At 40.2% G+C, this 21,156-nt stretch overlaps 2 protein-coding genes and 1 pseudogene across 2 annotated transcripts in view; 2 read left to right on the top strand and 1 right to left on the bottom strand.

Moving 5' to 3' along the window:
• Positions 1–21,156, top strand: part of CHRM5 (cholinergic receptor muscarinic 5) — a 78,303-nt gene that overhangs the window by 23,380 nt on the left and 33,767 nt on the right. The gene's annotated exons all lie outside the window — the stretch shown is intronic.
• The window catches only part of AVEN (apoptosis and caspase activation inhibitor), a 170,677-nt gene that overhangs the window by 130,034 nt on the left and 19,487 nt on the right, over positions 1–21,156 (bottom strand). The window contains exon 2 of the mRNA XM_072738191.1: positions 2,614–2,791. Coding sequence (XP_072594292.1) covers positions 2,614–2,791 — 178 coding nt within the window. The remainder of the gene's footprint in view (positions 1–2,613; positions 2,792–21,156) is intronic.
• LOC112919912 (glomulin pseudogene) lies at positions 18,260–20,160 on the top strand (annotated as a pseudogene).

The following is a 21,156-nucleotide window of genomic DNA, read 5'->3' as shown; positions in this document are numbered from 1 at the left end:
CCCGGGATCGAGTCCCACATCAGACTCCCGGCATGGAGCCTGCTTCTCCCTCTGCCTGTGTCTCTGCCTCTCTCTCTCTCTCTCTTTCTCTCTCTCTCTCTGTATGTCTATCATAAATAGATAAATAAATCTTTAAAAAAAAAAAAAGTCTAACAGTACTATGTATAGGCAAAGACAGTGAATACTAGAAATCCTAGCTCATCTCCACTTTGGAGAGCAATTTGTCTTTATCTAGAAAAGTTTATGATGTGCACATCTAACAAACTGGCAATAGTTTTTCTGGGCTGTGTATTTATCTATACAAGTGAGTATGGTATACTAAAAGTCTGTGACTCCAAGGAGTATAGTCAACATATCTGGAGGATATTAATATTTTATGATCACAGAATGAAGTCCATCTTTCAAAAGCAAACTACTATAGACCTAAAGCATGGCAGTTCTTCTCAGGCATATGACATGGTGAAAAAAGGATAAATCAGCAGCAGAGTGGGTAAAAAAAAAATATAAGCACATACCCAAAGATGTGACAGTTGTGACTGCCTCAAGAAACTGATCACAGATAAACAAGTCACTTGGGAAGAAATCAGTAATTAAAGATAGACTACAAGAAAAATACATGAGACCCAAATCATGTCAGGTTTTAAGTTACAAGCAAAATGCTAACATAAATAACCAAAATCATAAGCCACTGGGCATGACTGCTGGGTCAGACTAGAATCTTGAATCGCCTTCAAACATTCATGTGTTATTATTTTTTTTTTTTTTTGCCAGACGCTGTCCTAGTAATGGACTTCAGATTTGATTCAATTAAAACCAGATAGTCCACATGTTAACCTTATCACACTACTTCAATTTTTCCCTACATCCTTTAGCAGAACAGCTAATAGACATTGAAATTAGGCAGTCTGCCTTTTACCATTTTCCCACCTTGGAGAAAAGTGCCTATAAACCTATAATTGGCCAAAGTGCAGGTCACAAGAGAGAAGTACTCATGTGACTGGCAAGAAGACAAGTCAACAGCTTCTAAAAGGGTGCTGGACACCATCAGCGAACATCTAAAAGGGTTACAGTGTGTGTGGTGCAAAACACAATGACTACAGCCTGAATCTTGCTCTTCTGACTCACACGCACCCTCTCTGCTTACAATTCTCTTGCTACTCAAAGGAATTAGTTAAGTCGGAAGAGAACTCTTCACTTTATGATTCTTAGTCTGGTACAGATAGAAGAGAAAAAAGAAAGGTTGAACTCAACAGCAACATAAATGTTGGGAAGGGGAGACAGAATTCAACGAAAATTGTCTGAAAATATTCTTTTCATTTTATTTCTCTGATTCTCACCTCGTCATCCTTTATTTAAATTGTCTTTAATCCAGCAATATTTTGTTGTTGAGGTCATCGTAGACTCATATAACAATATTAAGAAACAATACAAAGAGATCTCCCATATACCTGACCCAGGTTCCCCAACAATAACATTTCACAAAACTATGATATAATATCACAACCAGAATATTGAATACTGATGTTGATACAACCTACAATGTTGTTCAGACTTCCCCAGTTTTATTTGTATTCACTTGTGTCTTAGGTTCTAAACAATTTTATCATTTGTGTAGGTTTTATATCTACCACCGTAATCAAGATAATGATCAGTAGCAGTACTACAAGGATACTTCCTGTTACACTTTTATAGCAGCATCCACCTCCCCCATCCCTAACCCTATCCTCCATTCATCCTTCCAATCCTCATTCCACCCCCTAACAGAGAGTAACCATCTATACAACCAGCTCTGCCTCATTATTTCCTATAACTACTTGCCAGCCTCACACTGCTGCTGCATTATCACTTAAAAAACAGCTGGACAGGGGATCCTGGAGTGGTCAGTGGTTTAGCACCTGCCTTTGGCCCAGGGCGTGATCCTGGAGTCCCAAGATCGAGTCCCACATCAGACTCCCGGCATGGAGCCTGCTTCTCCCTCTGCCTGTGTCTCTGCCTGCCTTTCTCTCTCTCTGTCTTTCATGAATGAATAATAATTAAAAAAAAAATCTTAAAAAAAAAAAAACAAACAGCCAGACATAGAAGGAATAAGTGTTACATCTTATTGGCAGAGAAAGCTGTCCAAAAGCAAAACAGTAAAGTTTTCACATTCAGGTGCACAGGTCTCTAATATGTGCATCTCCAACTAATATGCATATTCTTGGCTATAAAATGGGAAAGAACACCTAGTCTAGAAGCTTGGTAAAGCTTTGTATAAACAGAAGTATTAATTCCTCTGAAATAAAAAACAAAACAAAAAAAAAAAAACTTCAGTTTTCAGACTACCCACTTTAGAGGGTCAGAGTTCAGCATTTTTCATTTCTGTAAAGCCTTCTATCCATTTCAACCAGGACTTAAGTCCTTCTCCATTGGTACACGGAATCCCTAGCTTCCACTTAAAGAAACATTTTTTCCTTGCAAACCATTAGATACACTGTCCTTTACCTGCATTTACAATCCAAAGGACAAAAGAACAAATTGCTAGGTATTAAAATGCAGTTTTAAATGGAACATAAATAAAAGGTCTATGCTACTTTCAGAGTACTCAACCCATATGCATGCAACTGGAATTCATACCTGCAGAGCTGAGGAGAACACTGAAGTCCGTTCCCCTCTGTGATTCTCCACTTTCGTTATTGACCTCTTTTTCAATATCTTGGTATCGATCCCAGTTAGAGACTATCTTTCTTTTAGAATAATTTCCCTGCTCCTCGTTCTCTTCTCCATTGGTCTCTGCATCACTGTCATCTTCAACCTGCAATCATTAGAGACAAATCAATATGCAGGCAGTGGAAATTTCTACCTTAGCAGCCTTAGCAGAAAGTAAAACAAAACAAAAAGGTACTACACCAATATCACAACAAAGGGCACATTTATGGACCAAGCTCTCTGAGGATACTAAGTAATACTTCAAAAGGACCCTATTATACCAGAATGTACTTTCACGATAAGCTTTTCATTTAGCTTTGCAAAGGAAATCTGGCAAGTTCCTTCCTAAAAGTTTGGATAACCCATAGGGCTAACGTCTACCCTAGTGTATCCTTTTTCGATAGCTGTTTCAGCTTATTCAAACCATCAAGGCTATCCAAGTCTTAAACTTTGAGGACTTCAGGACAGAAATCAACCATTTCAACTTACAGATTTTCACAAACACGATAAGTTTTATAAGTTTTAAATGGAACTCCATTCAGATGCAGAGAACAGTTTCTAGTCTTGGGTATTAAAAAGAGGATGCAAAAATAAATAAATAAATAAAAAATAAAAAGAGGATGCAGAAAAAAGCAGAAAGTGAGAAACTGTTAAAGATAAAGGGCCTAGTTTCTTCAACAAATCATCTGCAAGGGAAAAAGTGCTGGAGGAGGAGAGAGAAATCTATAGATTGTAAGAGCTTCATGGACACATAACCATTTGTAATGTCAGGAACTTATCTGAAGTTGGATTCAAACAATATTAACTATAGATAAAAATCACTTATGAGATGACCAGAGAAATGTGAACTGGATATTTGATTATTTTGAAGAAATACTATTATTTCATGTATTTATTGTTTGGTGTGATACCATATTATGATTTCTTAATTTTTTTTAGGAATAAATATTGAAATATTGATTAATGAAAAGATAGGACATGTGGGATTTCCTTCAAAATAATGGGTGGAGAGCAATAATGCGCACAGAGGGAATAAACTAGGCATGATTGATAAATTATATTATCCTATCTATTTTTGTATGTATTTGAAATTTTCCATAATAAAAAACTAAACCTTAAAAAAGATGCATATAAAATCTAAAGACATCATTTAAAGAAGGATCCCAAAGGCTATAAAATCTTTATCAAGAGAAAAACTCATGAGATATATTAAAACAACCCATCTGTACAAGACGGGTTAGTCCAGACTTTTAAAAAAGTAGTAAGTTTCTATTAACACAAAAATGGGATGTGTGCACTGCAGAAAATTAAGAGGAAAGGACACGCAAAGACATAAATGAAAACCCCACGTCCCATCCCTTAAGAGTAGGAGTACCACCATGAACACCTTAGATAGAGATATGGAAGTATATGCACTATTTACATATACTTTTTTTGTAACAAGAATTTCTGTTACAAAATTCTGCATCTCTCCATCTCAGTTAATGTCATTTCATATAATATCGAGACTATTTCCAAATTTGCTGACCCCAAAAATTTCCTTTATGGCTGATTTTGTCCACACCAGTATCCTCTTTAAGACCATGTCCTATATCTCACTCTTAAGTCCCTTTGAACCTAGCACAGTCTTTATCTTTATGCCATTGATTTGTTGAGGAGACCAGTACAGGTAGAGTGCAGAAGGACCCATCTTCTGTATGGCTGCTTCATGGTGGTCCTTGTTTATAGGAAATAATGAATTTTTAAAAATCTAAAAATCTGAATGCCTAATGGAGTCAAGTTAAATATCTTTTGGTTAAGATACATCATAGATGTTGCTCTGAACCTTATGTTACATCACATCAAACGACAGGTGATAAACGGCTGACCAAACATAAATAGTGCTAAGATTAACCAAGAAGGTTGGGTGAAGTCTGACCTACCCACTGAACAGATAGGTCTTCCCCTCTACCTCTATTATTTTGGTCCACTACAGATTTCTAATTCCCCAAATTGCTTTAACACTAGTCAGTAATTCTCATCTGAGTCAAGTTTAGTAAGTTTGTGTGAAAGCATAGATAACTGACCTTCAAGATCACTCTCAGCCCTCAAATATTATAAGGCTCTTTGGTGGCACAAAAAGATTGCAATCCCTAGATTATGATGTAGATTGCCAAAACTGCCTGAAACTTAGAGGTTTCCTGCCATTCCTGAGTTTCTCAGAACTAAAAAATGGTAGTAGATTAAAAGGTATGTGACTACACACATGATCTGTTTAAATAACAAATACCAGGAACATTCTAAAGAAAATAGTTCATAAATGACGTGGAACTACAGGGACAGATCTAGAGCTGAAAATACTAGCAGGGTTTTATCTGGGAAAATCCAAAATTCCTTTGTTGGCCCATTGGGTAAACACAGCTCACAAAGACTTCTCCAACAAAACTTCTGAACATTGCTATAACACATTGCAAAACATGTAAGCCTGGGCAGAGTAATTAGCTTGATGTGAAAAAGACAATAGTCTGAAACACCTGAGGAGCTAGAAACAGTAAAACAAGCACTGGAATGGAAGGCAGAGGACCCAGAAGAATGAGTGGCCTTGCCTTCACCATCATTTAATATTTACAAAGTGTTTATGAAAGGCTGGGCCTCACACTGCTGAATGACTCACTCACTAATCCCCAGTTTAAGAAGAATCACTAAACAATGATCTCATTACTCCCACCCAACTGCAAAGATGAGAAGAGCTGCCATTAGCCTCCATCACAAAGTGGTAGTAAAAAGTAATAAAGCTTAGAAGGCACTTGATGTAACTTAGAGAAAGGTAGCTCTTAAAAACTCCTAGAGATGTTATGTTTGGGATAACATATCTGGGACAAAATATGCAAAATCCTGAGATAAAAAGAAAGAACAGAGCAAATGAGGAAAATACTGATGAAAGCAATGTGAAAACTATAAAGGCATCATTACTATGTTAACATCATTACATTATTAGTATGCTAATTCTGTATATTGAAAAATATAAGATACTGATGGAAAAGAATTAAAAACATAAATGGAAATATGGTTTGTGTTCACAGATTAAAAGAATATTCTTAAACTATTTATAAATAGGGGTGCCTTGGTGGCTCAGTCGATTAAACATCTGCCAGGGTCCTGGGATCAAGCCCCTCATCAGGCTCCCTGCTCAGAGGGTCCTCTGCTTTTCCCTCTTCCTCTGTCCCTCCCCCTGTTCATCTTCTCTGTCTCAAATAAATAAAATACTTAAAAAAAAATATCAATAACAACTCAAAGCAATCTACAGATTCAATGCAATCCCTATCAAAATTTTAACGGCATTTTTCACAGGAAAAAAAGAATCTAAAAATTTGTATGAAATCACAAAAGACCCTGAATAGCCAAAGCAATCCTTAAAAAGAACAAAGCTAGAGGCATCATGCTTCCTGATATCAAACTATATTACAAGCTATAGTAATCAAAACATTATGGATGGCAATGGCATAAAAACAGACACATAGAACAATGGAACAGAATAGAGTCTTGAAATAAACCCACACATATACGGCCCATTTACGACAAAGGGTACATCATGAGGAAAGGAACCATCTCTTCAATAAATGGTTCTGGGAAAACTGGACACCCATATGCAAAAGAATGAAACTGGACCACTATCTTATACCATACACAAAAGTTAACTCAAAATGTGTTAAATTCTTGGCTACAAGACCAGAAACCATAAAACTTATAGAAGAAAAACATAGCTGGTAAGCTTTTTGACATCGGAATTGGCAATTTTTTGGATTTGACATCAAAGCAAAGGCAATAAAACAAAAATAAACCAGTGAGAACACATCAGACTAAAAAGCCTCTGTAAAGGAAACCATCAACAAAATGAAAAGGCATCAACTGTCACTCATCATCAGGGAAATGCAAATCAAAACCACAATGAAACATCACCTCAGAATGGCCACCAGAATGACTAAAATCAAAAACAACAAGAAGCAACAACTTTGGTGAAACTATGGAGAAAATGAGGCCCTCATGTACCACTGGTAGGAATGCAAACTGGTACAGCTACTTCAGAAAACAGTACAGAGATTCCTCAAAAAGTTAAAAATAGGGCAGCCCGGGTGGCTCAGCAGTTTATCACCACCTTCAGCCCAGGGCGTGATCCTGGAGACCCAGGATCGAATCCCATGTCAGGCTCCCTGCTTCTCCCTCTGCCTGCTTCTCTCTCTCTCTCTCTCTCTCTCTCTCTCTCTCTCTCATATGAATAAATAAATAAAATCTTTTTTTAAAAAAAGTTAAAAATAGAGCTACTCTATAATCCAGCAATTACACTACTGGGTATTTCCCCAAAGAAGACAAAAACTAATTCAAAGGGATACAGGCATCCCTATGTTTATTGCAGTGTAATTTACAATAGCCAAGGTAGGGAAGCAGCCCAAGTGTCCATCAATAGATGAGAAGATGTGAGAAAGATGTATTATATAATGGAATATTATTCAGCCATTAAAAAGAATGAAGTCTTGCCATTTGTGACAACAGAGATAGAGCTAGAGAGTATTATGCTAAGTAAAATAAGTCAGTAAAAGACAAATCCCATATGATTTCACTCATGTGGAATTTAAGAAATAAAACAAGCAAAGGGGAAAACAGAAAAGAGGTAAACCAAGAAACAGACTCTTAACTATAAAGGACACACTGTTGGTTACCAGGAGGAAAGTGGGGGGCAGTGAGATAGGTAATGGGGAATAACTATATACTACTCTTGATGAGCACTAACACATGGAACTGTTGAATCACCATTTGCGCATCACAAACTAATGTAACGCTATATGTTAACTATACTGGAATTAAAAACACTTCCTTAAATTGAAGGCAACCTATATGATACAATATCTGGAAATCATATCTCATACAGCCTCTCCTCCCATAATGGATTTTAAAAGCAATTTAAAACAACATGTGCATAATTATATTTCCATATGTTACGGGCCCAACAATACATCTGCCAGTAACAGCACAAAGAAAGTAGGTGGGAACAAAACAGTATTGCACTAAGGAAAGGACTTCATGCGGGAACTCAAACATACAGAAGCAAATGAACAAAATTAGGAATAGGAAATAAGAAGGCTAATAGAACAAAAGCAATAAATATAGCTTATTCTTCTTTCTTCTCTCATTCTTTAAAAAATAAAATTATATAAGGTAATAATGGTAACGATGTATTGTTGGTTTTATAACCTGCAGATGTAGTATGTGTAACAGTAATACCACAAAGGGGGAGAAGGGAAACAGCTTTCTAGGAGTAATACCAAGCTAGTATAAATCTGAAGCAGATTCTGATAAGTTAAAATGTATATAGTAGACCCTAGAGAAAACACTAAGGAAAGAATTTTTTAAAAAATTAAAGGAATTTAAATGTTGCATTAAAAATATTTACTTTATGCAAAAGAACCTGCAAAAGAGGAAGAGAGGAGTGAAACACATATGAAATGTATGAGAAACACAAAGTAAAGTGGCAGACATAAATATCCAACTATATCACTGGCAACATTAAATGTGAATAGATTGAACAATTCCATCAAAAGGCAGGGACTAGCAAAATGGATGTTTCTAGACCCAACTATATGCTGTCTACAGGAGACACACTCAAAGACAAACATCATAATAAAGTATGAAATAGTAAAAGATACTGTATGCAAATAGTACGTAAAAAAGAGCAGAGTGCCTACACAATTATCAGACAAAATAAACTTTAAGGGAAAAATTATTATAAGAAGAAGGAAACTAGGGATCCCTGGGTGGCGCGGCGGTTTGGCGCCTGCCTTTGGCCCAGGGCGCGATCCTGGAGACCCGGGATCGAATCCCACGTCGGGCTCCCGGTGCATGGAGCCTGCTTCTCCCTCTGCCTGTGTCTCTGCCTCTCTCTCTATCTCTCTGTGACTATCATAAATAAATAAATAAATAAAAATTTAAAAAAAAAAAAAAAAAGAAGAAGGAAACTAAACAATGGTAAAAGGGACAATTTAGCAAAAAGATGTGACAACTATGACATATGTTCCTCATAATTGAGCCCCACAATATATGCAGCAAACACGGACTGAATTGAAAGGGGAAATCGTTCAACAATAGTAGATGGAGGCCCCATTTTCAATGATGGATAGACCCACAGAACCAAAGAAAAGATTTACTCACCACAGCTGAACTGCTATTTAATTTACAACAACTTACATTAAGCAAACTATAACTTAATGTAACTGGCCAGTCCATGAAAAGTACGTCTGGGCAACACTGTTTTTTTTTAACACTGTTTTTTAAATCTCCTCTTACCTTTTCTTGCAAAAGAGGAACCATCTGCCAAGAGAATATTTAAAGATTATCTTTATCATGAAGAGCCCTCAGATAAGCCAGTAAAACTTGGGAAGTTATTAGTAGCACATAACAACCAAACCAAGCCTATGTAAAGCCTTTCATATTCAGGAATCTGACTTTGGAAGGTCCTGTTCACTTTCTGCCAGAGTAAAAAGCACATAAAAATAGTTTTCCTGGGGAAGCCCTGGTGGCTCAGCGATTTAGCGCCGCCTTCAGCCCAGGGTGTCATCCTGGAGACCCAGGATCCAGTCCCACGTCGGGCTCCCTGTAGGGAGCCTGCTTCTCCCTCTGCCTGTGTCTCTGCCTCTCTCTCTCTCTCTCTCTCTCTCTCTCTCTCTGCATTTCTTATGAGTAAATAAATAAAATAAAAAAGAAATTGTTTTCCTGTTTTGAGCATCACAAGGTGGTCAGAAAACAGTCAATCACACTTTCAACGGCCTCCTGTGTTCCTGACAAAGTGTAATTACACCATAAATGGGAACAGGTGGGATAGACAGGTGAAAGAACACATTTAAGGAAAACCAAGAAAAAGTCACCAGGAACTAATTTCAATAATTAGGTAATAATGTCAGATATATCCAACCAAAAATGTTACAAGGTTTAAAATTGGAAAATTATATTAACTCACCTTACCATTAAAATTTTTAAATGTTACCAAGCTTTAAAATAGATCATTACTTAGGAGTCTAATTGCCAACTTCTATATCTGTAATCCTAGTCAGGTCATTTTTTAATCAGTAGCAGCTGATAAAAAAAATTAAAGTAGTGAATTAAGATTTTACTTATTCATGAGAGACAGAGAAAGGCAGAGACACAGGCAGAAGGAGAAGCTGGCTCTCCGTAGGGAGCCTGATATGGGACTCGATCCTGGGACCCTGGGATCATGCCCTGAGCTGAAGGCAGATGCTCAATCACTGAGCCACCCAGGCATCCCATGAGCCAGCCACCCAGGCGTCCCGATAATTCACTACTTTAAAAAATTATTCTTTTTAAACGATAGAAAAATTTACAAACCAGCATAATTATGAGTTCAATAACAGCATTTGGTATTACAAAAGTGCTAGCAAAAAGAATTTTTATATCGTATTTCAAGAAGCTAAATTTCAGTTAAAAATTGAATAAAAATATGCATATATATACTATGTACCTAATATGCAGATAAACTAATAAAGTTTCTAATTTGTCATTGTGTATTAAATATACACGAGAACATGATCATGTTTGAAATGCAATGTATGGCATACATATCTACATTATCCACTAAGCCCAGAACAATGTATGCAGAATTTGAGCTCCAAAATACTCTAGCCAGGAAGAATGGAGAAAAAGTGATCCAAATCACCCTCAAATTCAGATATTTCTCTAGCAAGAGAATTATCTACAGCTTCTTTGCTTGTCCTTCCTTGTAATCGGTATATGGGAAAAAGGATGGGGGGGGGGGGGGCAGAGGAATCTGAGAACAGAGAAAATGATACCCCAATCCTGAAACTTCTGCTGGGCCTCTTCACTCATCCCCAGTCCTTATCTTTCTTTCAATACTGCACATCCCATTTGACAGATCCTGCCAAAAAGCACTTACACAGTTACTTTTAGCTCTACTATTCACTTTTTATTGTTAAAAATTCTTTAATCACAACTTTTGCAAAGAATCAGGCATCAACATTTCAGTCACTTCTAAGCAATCTGCACTTCCAGAAGGTGTACTTACAGGACACTGTGATGCTAACACTTTTTTTAATCTACAGGCCCTAAATGGAGCTAGGAGAATCATCTGCTTCTTGGTCTGGTTCTTTTTTTTTTTTTTTTTTTTTTTTAATTTTATTTATTTATTTATTTATGATAGTCGCACAGAGAGAGAGAGAGAGGCAGAAACACAGGCAGAGGGAGAAGCAGGCTCCATGCACCAGGAGCCCGACGTGGGACTCGATCCCGGGTCTCCAGGATCGCGCCCTGGGCCAAAGGCAGGCACTAAACCGCTGCGCCACCCAGGGATCCCATCTTGGTCTGGTTCTGATTCAGAAAAAAAGTCAGCACTTGCTTTGTCAACCTACTGGCACACACAATAGAGACATACACAATAACCAGAGATACTACTGCGAGGACTTTGAGCAAAAACTTTTGTTAAATCATTTAATTAAAAGATCTTACAGGGATCCCTGGGTGGCGCAGCGGTTTAGCGCCTGCCTTTGGCCCAGGGCGCGATCCTGGAGATCCGGGATCGAATCCTACGTCGGGCTCCCGGTGCATGGAGCCTGCCTCTCCCTCTGCCTGTGTCTCTGCCTCTCTCTCTCTCTCTCTCTCTCTCTCTCTCTGTGACTATCATAAATAAATAAAAATTTAAAAAAATTAAAAAAAAATAAAAATAAAAGATCTTACATACACAGAAAGGTCAACCTCGGTAGGAAGGCTGCACGTGGACTCTGAGCATTCCCCGGCAAGGTTAGTGTACAAATGCACTCACCCCACCTTGGCCACTGACAGTTCACTCTCCTAAGGGAACAAGTGGTGGGTCAGGGGCACATGCCGGGATGTCAGTGCCTGGCCCTAAAATGACCAGCTTTTCTTTTGAGGTCTCAAGTTAAATTTTTACTCCTCTTACCCAGCAGCACAGGACTGGATTCCTTGGTTACCAGGAAGGTTTTAGCATCATCACCATCCACTTTGCAGAAAACTCAGAGACCATTAAATAGCTTTACCTGGCCATCTCTGAGACACTCTCCCAAACTCTAAACTTACCAGAGAACTTAATTAACAAGGAAGCAATTACTGGCCTAGAAGGAATGTGAAGAGCCCAAGTGCACCCTCCGCCCTCAAGAGAGACCATGCAGAAATCACACTGGGTGGGTGGGCCTGAGGCCTGAGCCTGCGATACAGCTGTCTTCCACCCAAGTTAACCATATTGCTTCCTTCATGAGCACAAACTTCCAAAACTTCCAATCCCTTACACGTTTTTGTTCTACAGTTCTTAAATGTGCACGGCACTGCTGCCAACGTTTCTCCAATGACGGTTTCTTGACCAGTTTCGCAGAGTCAGTCAGCAGCGCAGGTGCTGGGGGCTCACAGCCTCGCCTATGAACCCAGGGTCCTCTGGAGAGAGATAAGCTTCATGCACTGCAGGAAGCTGCCGTGCGGGCTGTGCCCTCCCCAGATGTTCTGGGAGCACTGGGAAAGCTGCAGCGTCAGGGCCAGTCTGGGGAGCTGGGGAGGAAGGCGTCCAGGCTCAGGGGCCACGTACTCAGGCTCTGGCCGAGGGAAAGAGCAAGGGACACGTGTGGAACCCAGGGGCGACAGCTTCAGCTTCAGAACAAGCCCAGGAGGTCGGTGGGAGGGTGGTGGCAGGACGGCACAGTCTACTGGTCTCCCCAGAGCCCTCAGATTAAATTTTTTTGTAAAGATTTTATTTATTTATTCATGAGGGATACACAGGGTGGGGGGCAGAGGGAGAAGCAGGCTCCATGCAGGGAGCCCGTGGGATCGATCCCGGGTCTCCAGGATCACGCCCTGGGCCTACCTGGGCTGTGGGCTGCGCTAAACCGCTGGGCCACCCCAGCTGCCCAAGCCCTCAGATTAAATTAAAAGAAAAGTCACACACAGAACTCAGATGCAGGGCAAGAAGGCCGCGGAACGTGCCCCCAAAGCCTTGGTGGCAAGCTCCCGCCGCGGGCAGGTAGGGGCCAGTCAGCACCCCAGTCCCAAAGGGGACCCGCCTGGGGAGGGGAAGCTCAGGGCTCGGGGGATCCAGCGGCCCCAAACTGGCCAGGGGACAAGAGCACAGTGGCCGGGAACGCCGGGCCCCGGGCGCAGGGATCTGGGGGTACAGGGCTCATGGAAAGTCTGAGGGGACCAAGTCAGAACGTGGCAGTCACTACGCAAAGCTCCTTGCAGGACCTAACTCCACTCTGAAGAGAAATTGCCGGGGGTAGGATCCCAACCTAGCAGAAGAGACACGGTAAAGAAAAGGGGAGGAAAAGGGTCTGACTGGGGAAGGGACTTGCAGCATGGGAGAAGGTCTCTATTTTCTCCATCCAAAATGACAGAAAAGGAGGCTGAGGAGCCGTGAACCCTGAAAACTATCCTTGAGAGGGTCTCCCTTTTAAAAGTCTGGGAAAACAGATTTCTCAAGAAGATCACAAACAACAAAGCACTGTGGTCGTGTCCTGTATGAAGTTGTCATTACAAAGACAAAGATACTAAAGATAAAAGCATTTATAATAGGTAGATATATAAAAACCAAGCATCCAAAATTCTTTATTGTAATACAATTTCACTGTTTTAAGTATGTAACTAGAAATCCCAACCTAGGTCTTCAGGGGCAAAGGGTTAAAAAAAGAACAGTTGTCCGTCTCAATCTTGCTCAGAAACATCAACACATGAAGGGGAAAAAAAAAACAAGTGCGGTGGAGAGAACCCGAGTACAGAGGAAAAACATACACCAACCCACAAAGCACTTGTTCAATAACAACCCACTGGGCTCCTTGCTTCATCCAGGTTTTTTGTAAGATTTTATTTATTCATGAGAGACACATAGAGGCAGAGATACAGGCAGAGGGAGAAGCAGGCTCCCCATAAGGAGCCCAATGCAGAACTCGAACCCAGGACCCCAGGATCACAACCTGAGCCCAAGGCAGATGCTCAACTGCTGAGCCACCCGGGCGTCCCTCCTTCTCCAGGTTCTTATCTCATCCTTATCAGTATTGTTTCAGAAAGTTTGATAAAAACAAGAGGCATGAAAAAGCCATTCCCATTTGTTTGCAGTCTCAAGAATCTGGGCCAGAACAACTCTTCTCTCCAACCCCAGCTCCTCAGATGCCCTTCACTCTCCTTCAACCAATACCCCTCACATCCAAACAGTAACCTTGATGTGGACCAGAACTGGGAAAAATTTCCCATTTCCTAGCTTTTTATCAGAATGAAGTTCACAGCACTTCGACACAACAGACTTTAACTGATGTAATAAACTCAACAGAATAAAGACAGGCACCAAGATGGGGGCCCTGATGGGCGTCTGTCCACCTCGTATGGTCCCTTCTCTCCTCATTAACTTGGCACTTTGCTTGTGGCAGTCCCTTTACTTGCATAGGTTCCCCTCTTTTCTTTTATGATACTTGGGTCAAAAGTATTTCAGCCAGAGGTACCTGGTGGCTCAGTTGGTTAAGCACCTGAATCTTGGTTTGAGCTCAGGTAGGTCATGATCTCAGGGTCATGGGATCGAGCCCCACTTTGGGCTCCATGTTCAGCATGGAGTTTGCTTGGAAGATTCTCTGCCTCTGCCCCTCCTCCCACTCATGCTCAAATCTTTAAAAAAAAAAAAAAAAAAAAAGTATTTATCTCCTGAGCTGCAAAATGCAACCAAATCTTCTATAAAATATTTCTAACAAAAACATTTATACATTTCTAACAGGAGTTTTTGATTCAATCAAGACACTTTGTCATGCCTGTGAACCCACTATTAGCTAAACATGAGTGTCTCCATGTGCTGGTAATGCTACAGAGCCTGTAAGAATAAACAATGGAAATTCTTAAAGAATTGCATCCTCTTGTGAGTTGCTCCATTTTTAAAACACCATGGGTTATTTATTTCCTTTACACCAAGTTCTAAACCACTGACTTCTAAATCTCTGGGCTTATCAAGATCATATGATGTGCCAAGTGTCTTTTCACCTATAGTGTGCCCATCCATCCCAAATTCACTCCCTCGGTCCACTTGTTAACAATTCATCAAAAAAGCAGCTCTCCCTATAAATGAGATAAAGTGTCCACCACTACGTGCCATCTTCAACAGCATGGACACCTCACTCTCCTGTCAACAAAATTAAACCGCTCCTTAAAGAAGTCCCTTCTCAGGAGCCATTTTGGGACATTTATCCCCTAAGATTTTTCATGCAATGTTCCTGTTATCATGTAGCTACCAATTTTAATAAGATGTCAATTATCAAAAAAAAATTTTTTTAAATAAGATGTCAATTATCAAAATAAGTGATTTCAGTAAGCCTTATTCAGAAGCTCTAAAGGGACTGAAAACTCTACAACTTGACCACTATTCATTCTAGCAACACTTATAAGGATTGCATTGTCATACACAATTCTTCTGTTTGCTATTGTGCTTTAATCCAATGCATACAACAGGGTTAATAGATTTTTTAAGAAATTCATGTTTTTAAAGTTTCATTTTGTTTTCATTAGTAATCTCTAGACCCATGTGGGGCTCCAGCTAATGACACGAGGTCAAAAAACGCATGTTCTTTGCACTGAGTCAGCCAGCGCCCCTAGGGTCAATAGACGGATTTTTTTAATGAAATCATCCAGTCTTCTCCATGCCTCAAAATAGAGGTTTTACTATTAGACAATGTCCTTTTCTACCTTTAGAATAGAATTTCTTACTGATACTTTTGCAAGCTTGCTCTACGATACCAATCCATGGAGGCAAATTGAAAATTTGGTTGAAACAGTACCATCTCTCTTAAGGCATCCACATAGATCATCTGGTTTAAGCCCTGAGGCTTTAGAGAGGAAATAAAGTTCAGAAAAGGACTGCACAGGGTCTCACTTAACAGCAGAAGCAGAATGACAATCTGCCTAGAATGCAACCTAGTGCTTTTGCAAATATGACTCTTGACTAAACAAAATCTTAGTAAAATCAATCACTCCCTCTATTGTGTTAGGCCTCTTCATTTCTAAAGCCTTATGAAGGTTCTATTCAAACTCCCTACCAGTTGGGGCACCTGGATGGCTCAGTGGTTAAGCATCTGCCTTCAGCTCAGGTTGTGATCCTAGAGTCTCAGGACCGAGTCAAGCTCCCCACGAGTAACCTGCTTCTCCCTCTGCTGCTGTCTCTGCCTCTCTCTGTGTGGTGTCCCTCATGAATAAATAAAATCTAAAATAAAAAAAAAAAAAAACCTCTTATCAGTAGAAAAAAATGACACCATTTAAATGGCAAAACAAGTATAGCAAGCCAGAGACTGAGGATTCAAAAATCATCCTCTGATGTGTGAAGTCACCTTCCTTCCATCAATGACACTATCTTGACCTCCCAAAACTCATTCTAGTTCAATTATCTTATTTAATTTCAAATCAGTCCTGGAAGATAGGTTAAGATCTTACACATAATTATCTATATATACAGATGAAATACAATTGGAACAGGTCACATACCCACTCCAAACACTTAACATCCATATAAGAGAGCAAATCTCTGACATAAAAGCTCATTCAACTTCAAACCATTCCTAATAGTCATTTAAAACAGCAAGGTTCACAGTGTGGGGAAATGGCCTAGTAGTAAGAAGTCACTTACACTTACAAGCAATAAATATGACCAGAGATTGGGAGGGGAGGGCCACACATAATAACAATAAAGAAAAGATACATAATTTGAAAAGAGATGACAAGCATTTCCAAAAATTATGGAAAGTTCTTCAGAGCAAAACGAAACAGAAGATGATGTCAACTGGTGACAAACTGGTAAAATGTAAAAAAAGAAAAAAAAAAGAAAAAAAAAGAAACTGTACAAAACAGGTATGATCTAAATCTATGCTTAGTTAAAAGATTAATGCCACCATCTGGGAGAAAGCCCTTCTCCCACCACCTCACAGGCCAGTCACCATCCTCACTCAGCCTTCATTAGTGATGGATCTAAATTACAGACGTGCAGCTCAAAATTTGCCTGCCTTCATGAAAAGTCCACACACTATGTCATTCATATCCCTTGACTGAATTACGATCTCTCTCCTTGTGATGAAAAGCTCAAAGGTTAACTAACCAGATCAAACTTCAGAAGATAGAAGACCTGATCTCCACATAACTTTCTCATTGTCCTGTCTTCAGACAGGGGCCAAACTCAAGCCCTAATGGGTAAAGCTGTTTGATCTGCCAATCCACATAGAGAACCATGGGCCTACCAGAATTCTCTCCTGAGCACCCACCTCATGTGGGAGAGCACATGCACACGGACCAAACACAAGGAGGAATGACACCACTACACCAACCGTCAGGTCTTTGCATGTGAGGTTTACCTGATGCCCATCTGAAGCCCCTCTTTTGAATTTATCCTCCCTTTCATTCCTCCTTGATGAGTAGAGTTATATAAAACACCTAACATTTCCCTTCTGTGGGCTGGATTCTTCTGTGTGTTGAAATCTTTTATCTTCAAGGGCAGCTGCACACAACAATGTTAACATGAAAGGAAGACAAGCCTCACAGCCCTCCTGTGAGCAGCTCCCCTACGGTAGGAGCCAACAGAAATCCAAGGACAGCTACCGCAAAAATCGCATTTGGAGACTTCAAGGGCAGATACTGTGTAGACAGAATAAGACGGCGTTGTTTGCAATGAAGGCAAGTGCACATATTAAACTTAATACTGACTTCTGCCATACGATGTATGGCATTTGAAAGGCACTCGGCTGGCACACACTTCATTTCTGGCTAAACTGCAATCCTCTCCTTCCTCGGTCATCGACTGAATGACACAGTGGCTACATACTAGCAAAAACTCCTTCCTTCCGATCCACGTCATTTTAGCCAAAATTGAAAAAAAGAAAATGCACTTTTCAGAGGCAAAACAGATTCGACAGTTTCCCCCATGAAAGGACACAATACTGCAATCCTCATTTCCCTTCTGCAGCTGTTTTCAAGTGTGACCTTTAGGAAGCTCGCCCAACATCAGGGAGGCAAAAGCTTTAATTAAAAGGAAGGGCAGCAAAGACACCTGAGGAAGGGGGAAAGCTTCGTACGTTGCATTAGAGAAAGGTGGATTTTCTCAAAGCTGCCATCGTGAGGACAAAATGCAAATCCCAGGATGAGGATTACGGAGCGCGCAGGCCAACGCCCGCCCGGGAAGCTGGGCCACAGCCTGGTGTGCCTAAGCAGCTGCGCGGAGGTAGGATCCCTCGGAGCTGCAGTGCTAAAATCACCTGCGCCCTAGCTCTTCTCTAAGGATGAGGCCATTTACCACCCTTCATAGAAATATAAAGCGACACTCCATCCCACCTTCTCAACAACAACGTGCAGATATTCCTTTGTGGGAGCACAAATTAAACTCTTGTATGGCTTTCCTGTAACAAGGAGGTTTGGTGGATTTAAAAGTATAATCAAAACCCTCGAGAGGAATAAACTTGTAAAAGCTAAAGTCTATTATTAGGGCCTGAGCTCCAGCTGTGGCAGGTTGGAAACGCTGGATGTTCCCGTAACATGCTCTGCACAAAAAGAATCATCTGCCCCCAAATAGGACTCCCGGGCTGAGAGCGGCGAGAGGCCCGGCGCATAAAAACTAGGAAAAATAACGAGGAATGGCTGTGGAAGAACTTCAATCCATAATAATGAGATGTCAAATCCTAGAAGAACAAGACTTCAAAGAAGAAGATTTTGGCCTATTTCAATTAGCAGGCCAAAGATGCATAGATGAAGGGCACATAGAGCAGCTACTAGAAATTATTCAAAATGAAAAGAATAAGGTCATCATTAAGAATATGGGCTGGAATCTTGTTGGTCCTGTTGTTCGATGTCTTTTGTGGAATAAGGAAGATGAGAAAAGAAAATATTATTTTCTGATGCTTGATTTATTGGTAAAGTTATGTAATCCAAAGGAATTATTGTTGGGTTTGCTTGAACTGATTGAAGAGCCCTCTGGAAAACAGATATCCCAAATTATTCTTCTTTTACTTCAGCCATTACAAACAGTGATTCAGAAACTTCATAACAACAAGGCATATTCAGTGGGATTAGCATTGTCCACCCTTTGGAGTCAGCTATCTCTCCTTCCTGTTCCATACTCAGAGGAACAAATACAAACAGATGACTATGGCCTTGTCAGTGTTGCAAGGCCTTAATAGAATTCACTAAGCCTTTTGTGGAAGAAGTCATTAATGACAAAGAAAACTCACTGGAAAATGAAAATGAAAAGTTAAAGGATGAATTACTGAAGTTTTGTTTCAAAAGCTTGAAATGCCCTTTGCTGACAGCACAATTCTTTGAGCAGTCTAAAGAAGCAGGAAATGATCCTTTAAGATGTTTTGCATCTGAAATAATAGGCTTTCTATCAGCAATTGGGCATCCTTTCCCCAAAATAATTTTTAATCATGGAAGGAAAAAGAGGACTTGGGACTATCTTGAATTTGAGGAAGAAGAAGACAAACAGCAGACTCTATGGCTTCTCTGGCCTATCTAGTATTTGTACAGGGCATCAGTATTGATCAGCTTCCAATGGTCTTAAGCCCATCGTACCTTTTGCAATTTAACATGGCACATATTGAAGTCTTTTTGCAAAGAACAGAAGAGTCTGTTTTCTCCAAAGGAGTGGATCTATTGGAGAATGGTTTATTGAGAATAGAAGACAACAGTCTACTTCACCAGTACTTAGAAATCAAGAGCTTTCTTACTGTACCTCAGGGCTTAGTCAAAGTAATGACACTTTGCCCCATTGAGACATTGAGGAAAAAAAGTTTAGCTATGCTTCAGCTGTATATTAACAAGTTGGATTCACAAGGCAAATACACATTATTTAGGTGCTTATTGAATACAAGTAATCATTCAGGTGTGGAGGCTTTCATTATTCAGAATATCAAAAATCAAATTGATGTGTCATTAAAGAGAACACATAACAAATGGTTTACAGGCCCACAGCTGATTTCACTTCTAGATTTGGTGCTCTTTCTCCCAGAGGGTGCTGAAACTGATTTACTCCAAAACTCAGATAGGATAATGGCTTCATTAAATTTATTGAGATATTTGGTTATCAAAGATAATGAAAAAGACAATCAAACCGGATTATGGACAGAACTTGCAAAGATTGAGAATAATTTCTTAAAGCCACTCCATACAGGACTTAATATGTCAAAAGCACATTATGAACGAGAAATTAAGAATAGCCAAGAAAATAGCCAAGAAGTCCAGAAGTCTAAAGATCTTTGTTCTGTAACTGTAGGTGGAGAAGAGATCCCTAATATGCCTCCTGAAATGCAGCTTAAGGTCCTACATTCAGCTCTTTTCACATTTGATTTGATTGAAAGTGTTCTGGCTCGAGTAGAAGAACTCATTGAAATAAAAACAAAGTCTACCACTGAAGAAAATATTGGGATAAAGTGAAACTTCCATTTCCTAAATAAAAGCTAGTAAAATACAAAAAAAAGAAAGAAAAAAAAAACAAATAGGACTCCCGGTGGGGTTTCTGTAGAGGCAACACTGACTAGACTGAAGTCATCTGAAATTCAGGGCACTTCCCTGAGAGTAAGACACTGTCATTATCGCAATTTTGACAAGGAGCGAAGAAAAGAAGCTGTCTGGGGGGTGAGGCATCCTTAAGAGAGTTTGACTGGGCTGGGCCTCCGAGATAGCCCCAGAGGAGGAAAGGGACAGGAAGAAGGCCCCAGGAAGCGGAGGGTCTGCCCCACAGAAACATCAGTCACCGGCAAGTCAGACCTCACCTCCTGCTACACAACCCAAGACCAGACTTCGGGCTTTACGCACAAACAATTCAGGGCATTCAGGGGGAAAAAAGAGAAGGGGAAACTCCTTTGATTCTTCCATCTAATGGTCCCGAAACCACTCACAGAGCAGCAGGAGCAGATTCTGGAAGAGCAGCGTCCGGTCCGGAGGGGTAGATTCCATTAGCTCAAGCGCACAACCCACTTGAAAAAACCAATCACAGATTCACAACTCAGCCGAACGGACAAGCTCTTCTCCACCACCTAGGAGGGCTGAGGACCTACGAACTCACCAACAGAGTATTTCAGGTACTAAATGGCAGTTCCCTCAGTCTGGACGACGTAACCTTTTTAGGATTTGATGAAAATTATAGTTAGATGGCTTTCCAATAATTATCCCCGTTTTACCACTTGCACAAGGTAAAATACAAAGTTCTGGGGGTTTAGACAAATGTAGTCATGTAACCACTACCACGATCAAGACACAGGACAGTCCCATCACCCCGAAGGATGCCATCATGTCACGTCTCCAGGGCTCCTTTCACATGAAGGACACTTACAGTAGGTCCATCCTTGCTGCGGGTGAGTAGCAGCGGGTTGTGCCTTTCTGCTGCTAAGCTGCGTGCCCCATGTGCACGTACCATCCACCTGCCACTCACAGAATTTCATCTGTTGCTTTTGGCAATGATAAGAA

The sequence above is a fragment of the Vulpes vulpes genome, chromosome 15 (assembly GCF_048418805.1).
Source record: "Vulpes vulpes isolate BD-2025 chromosome 15, VulVul3, whole genome shotgun sequence".
Classification (NCBI taxonomy): Eukaryota; Metazoa; Chordata; class Mammalia; order Carnivora; family Canidae; genus Vulpes; species Vulpes vulpes.
Note: the sequence above shows the minus strand (reverse complement) of the source record. Positions and strands in the feature narration are given on the sequence as shown.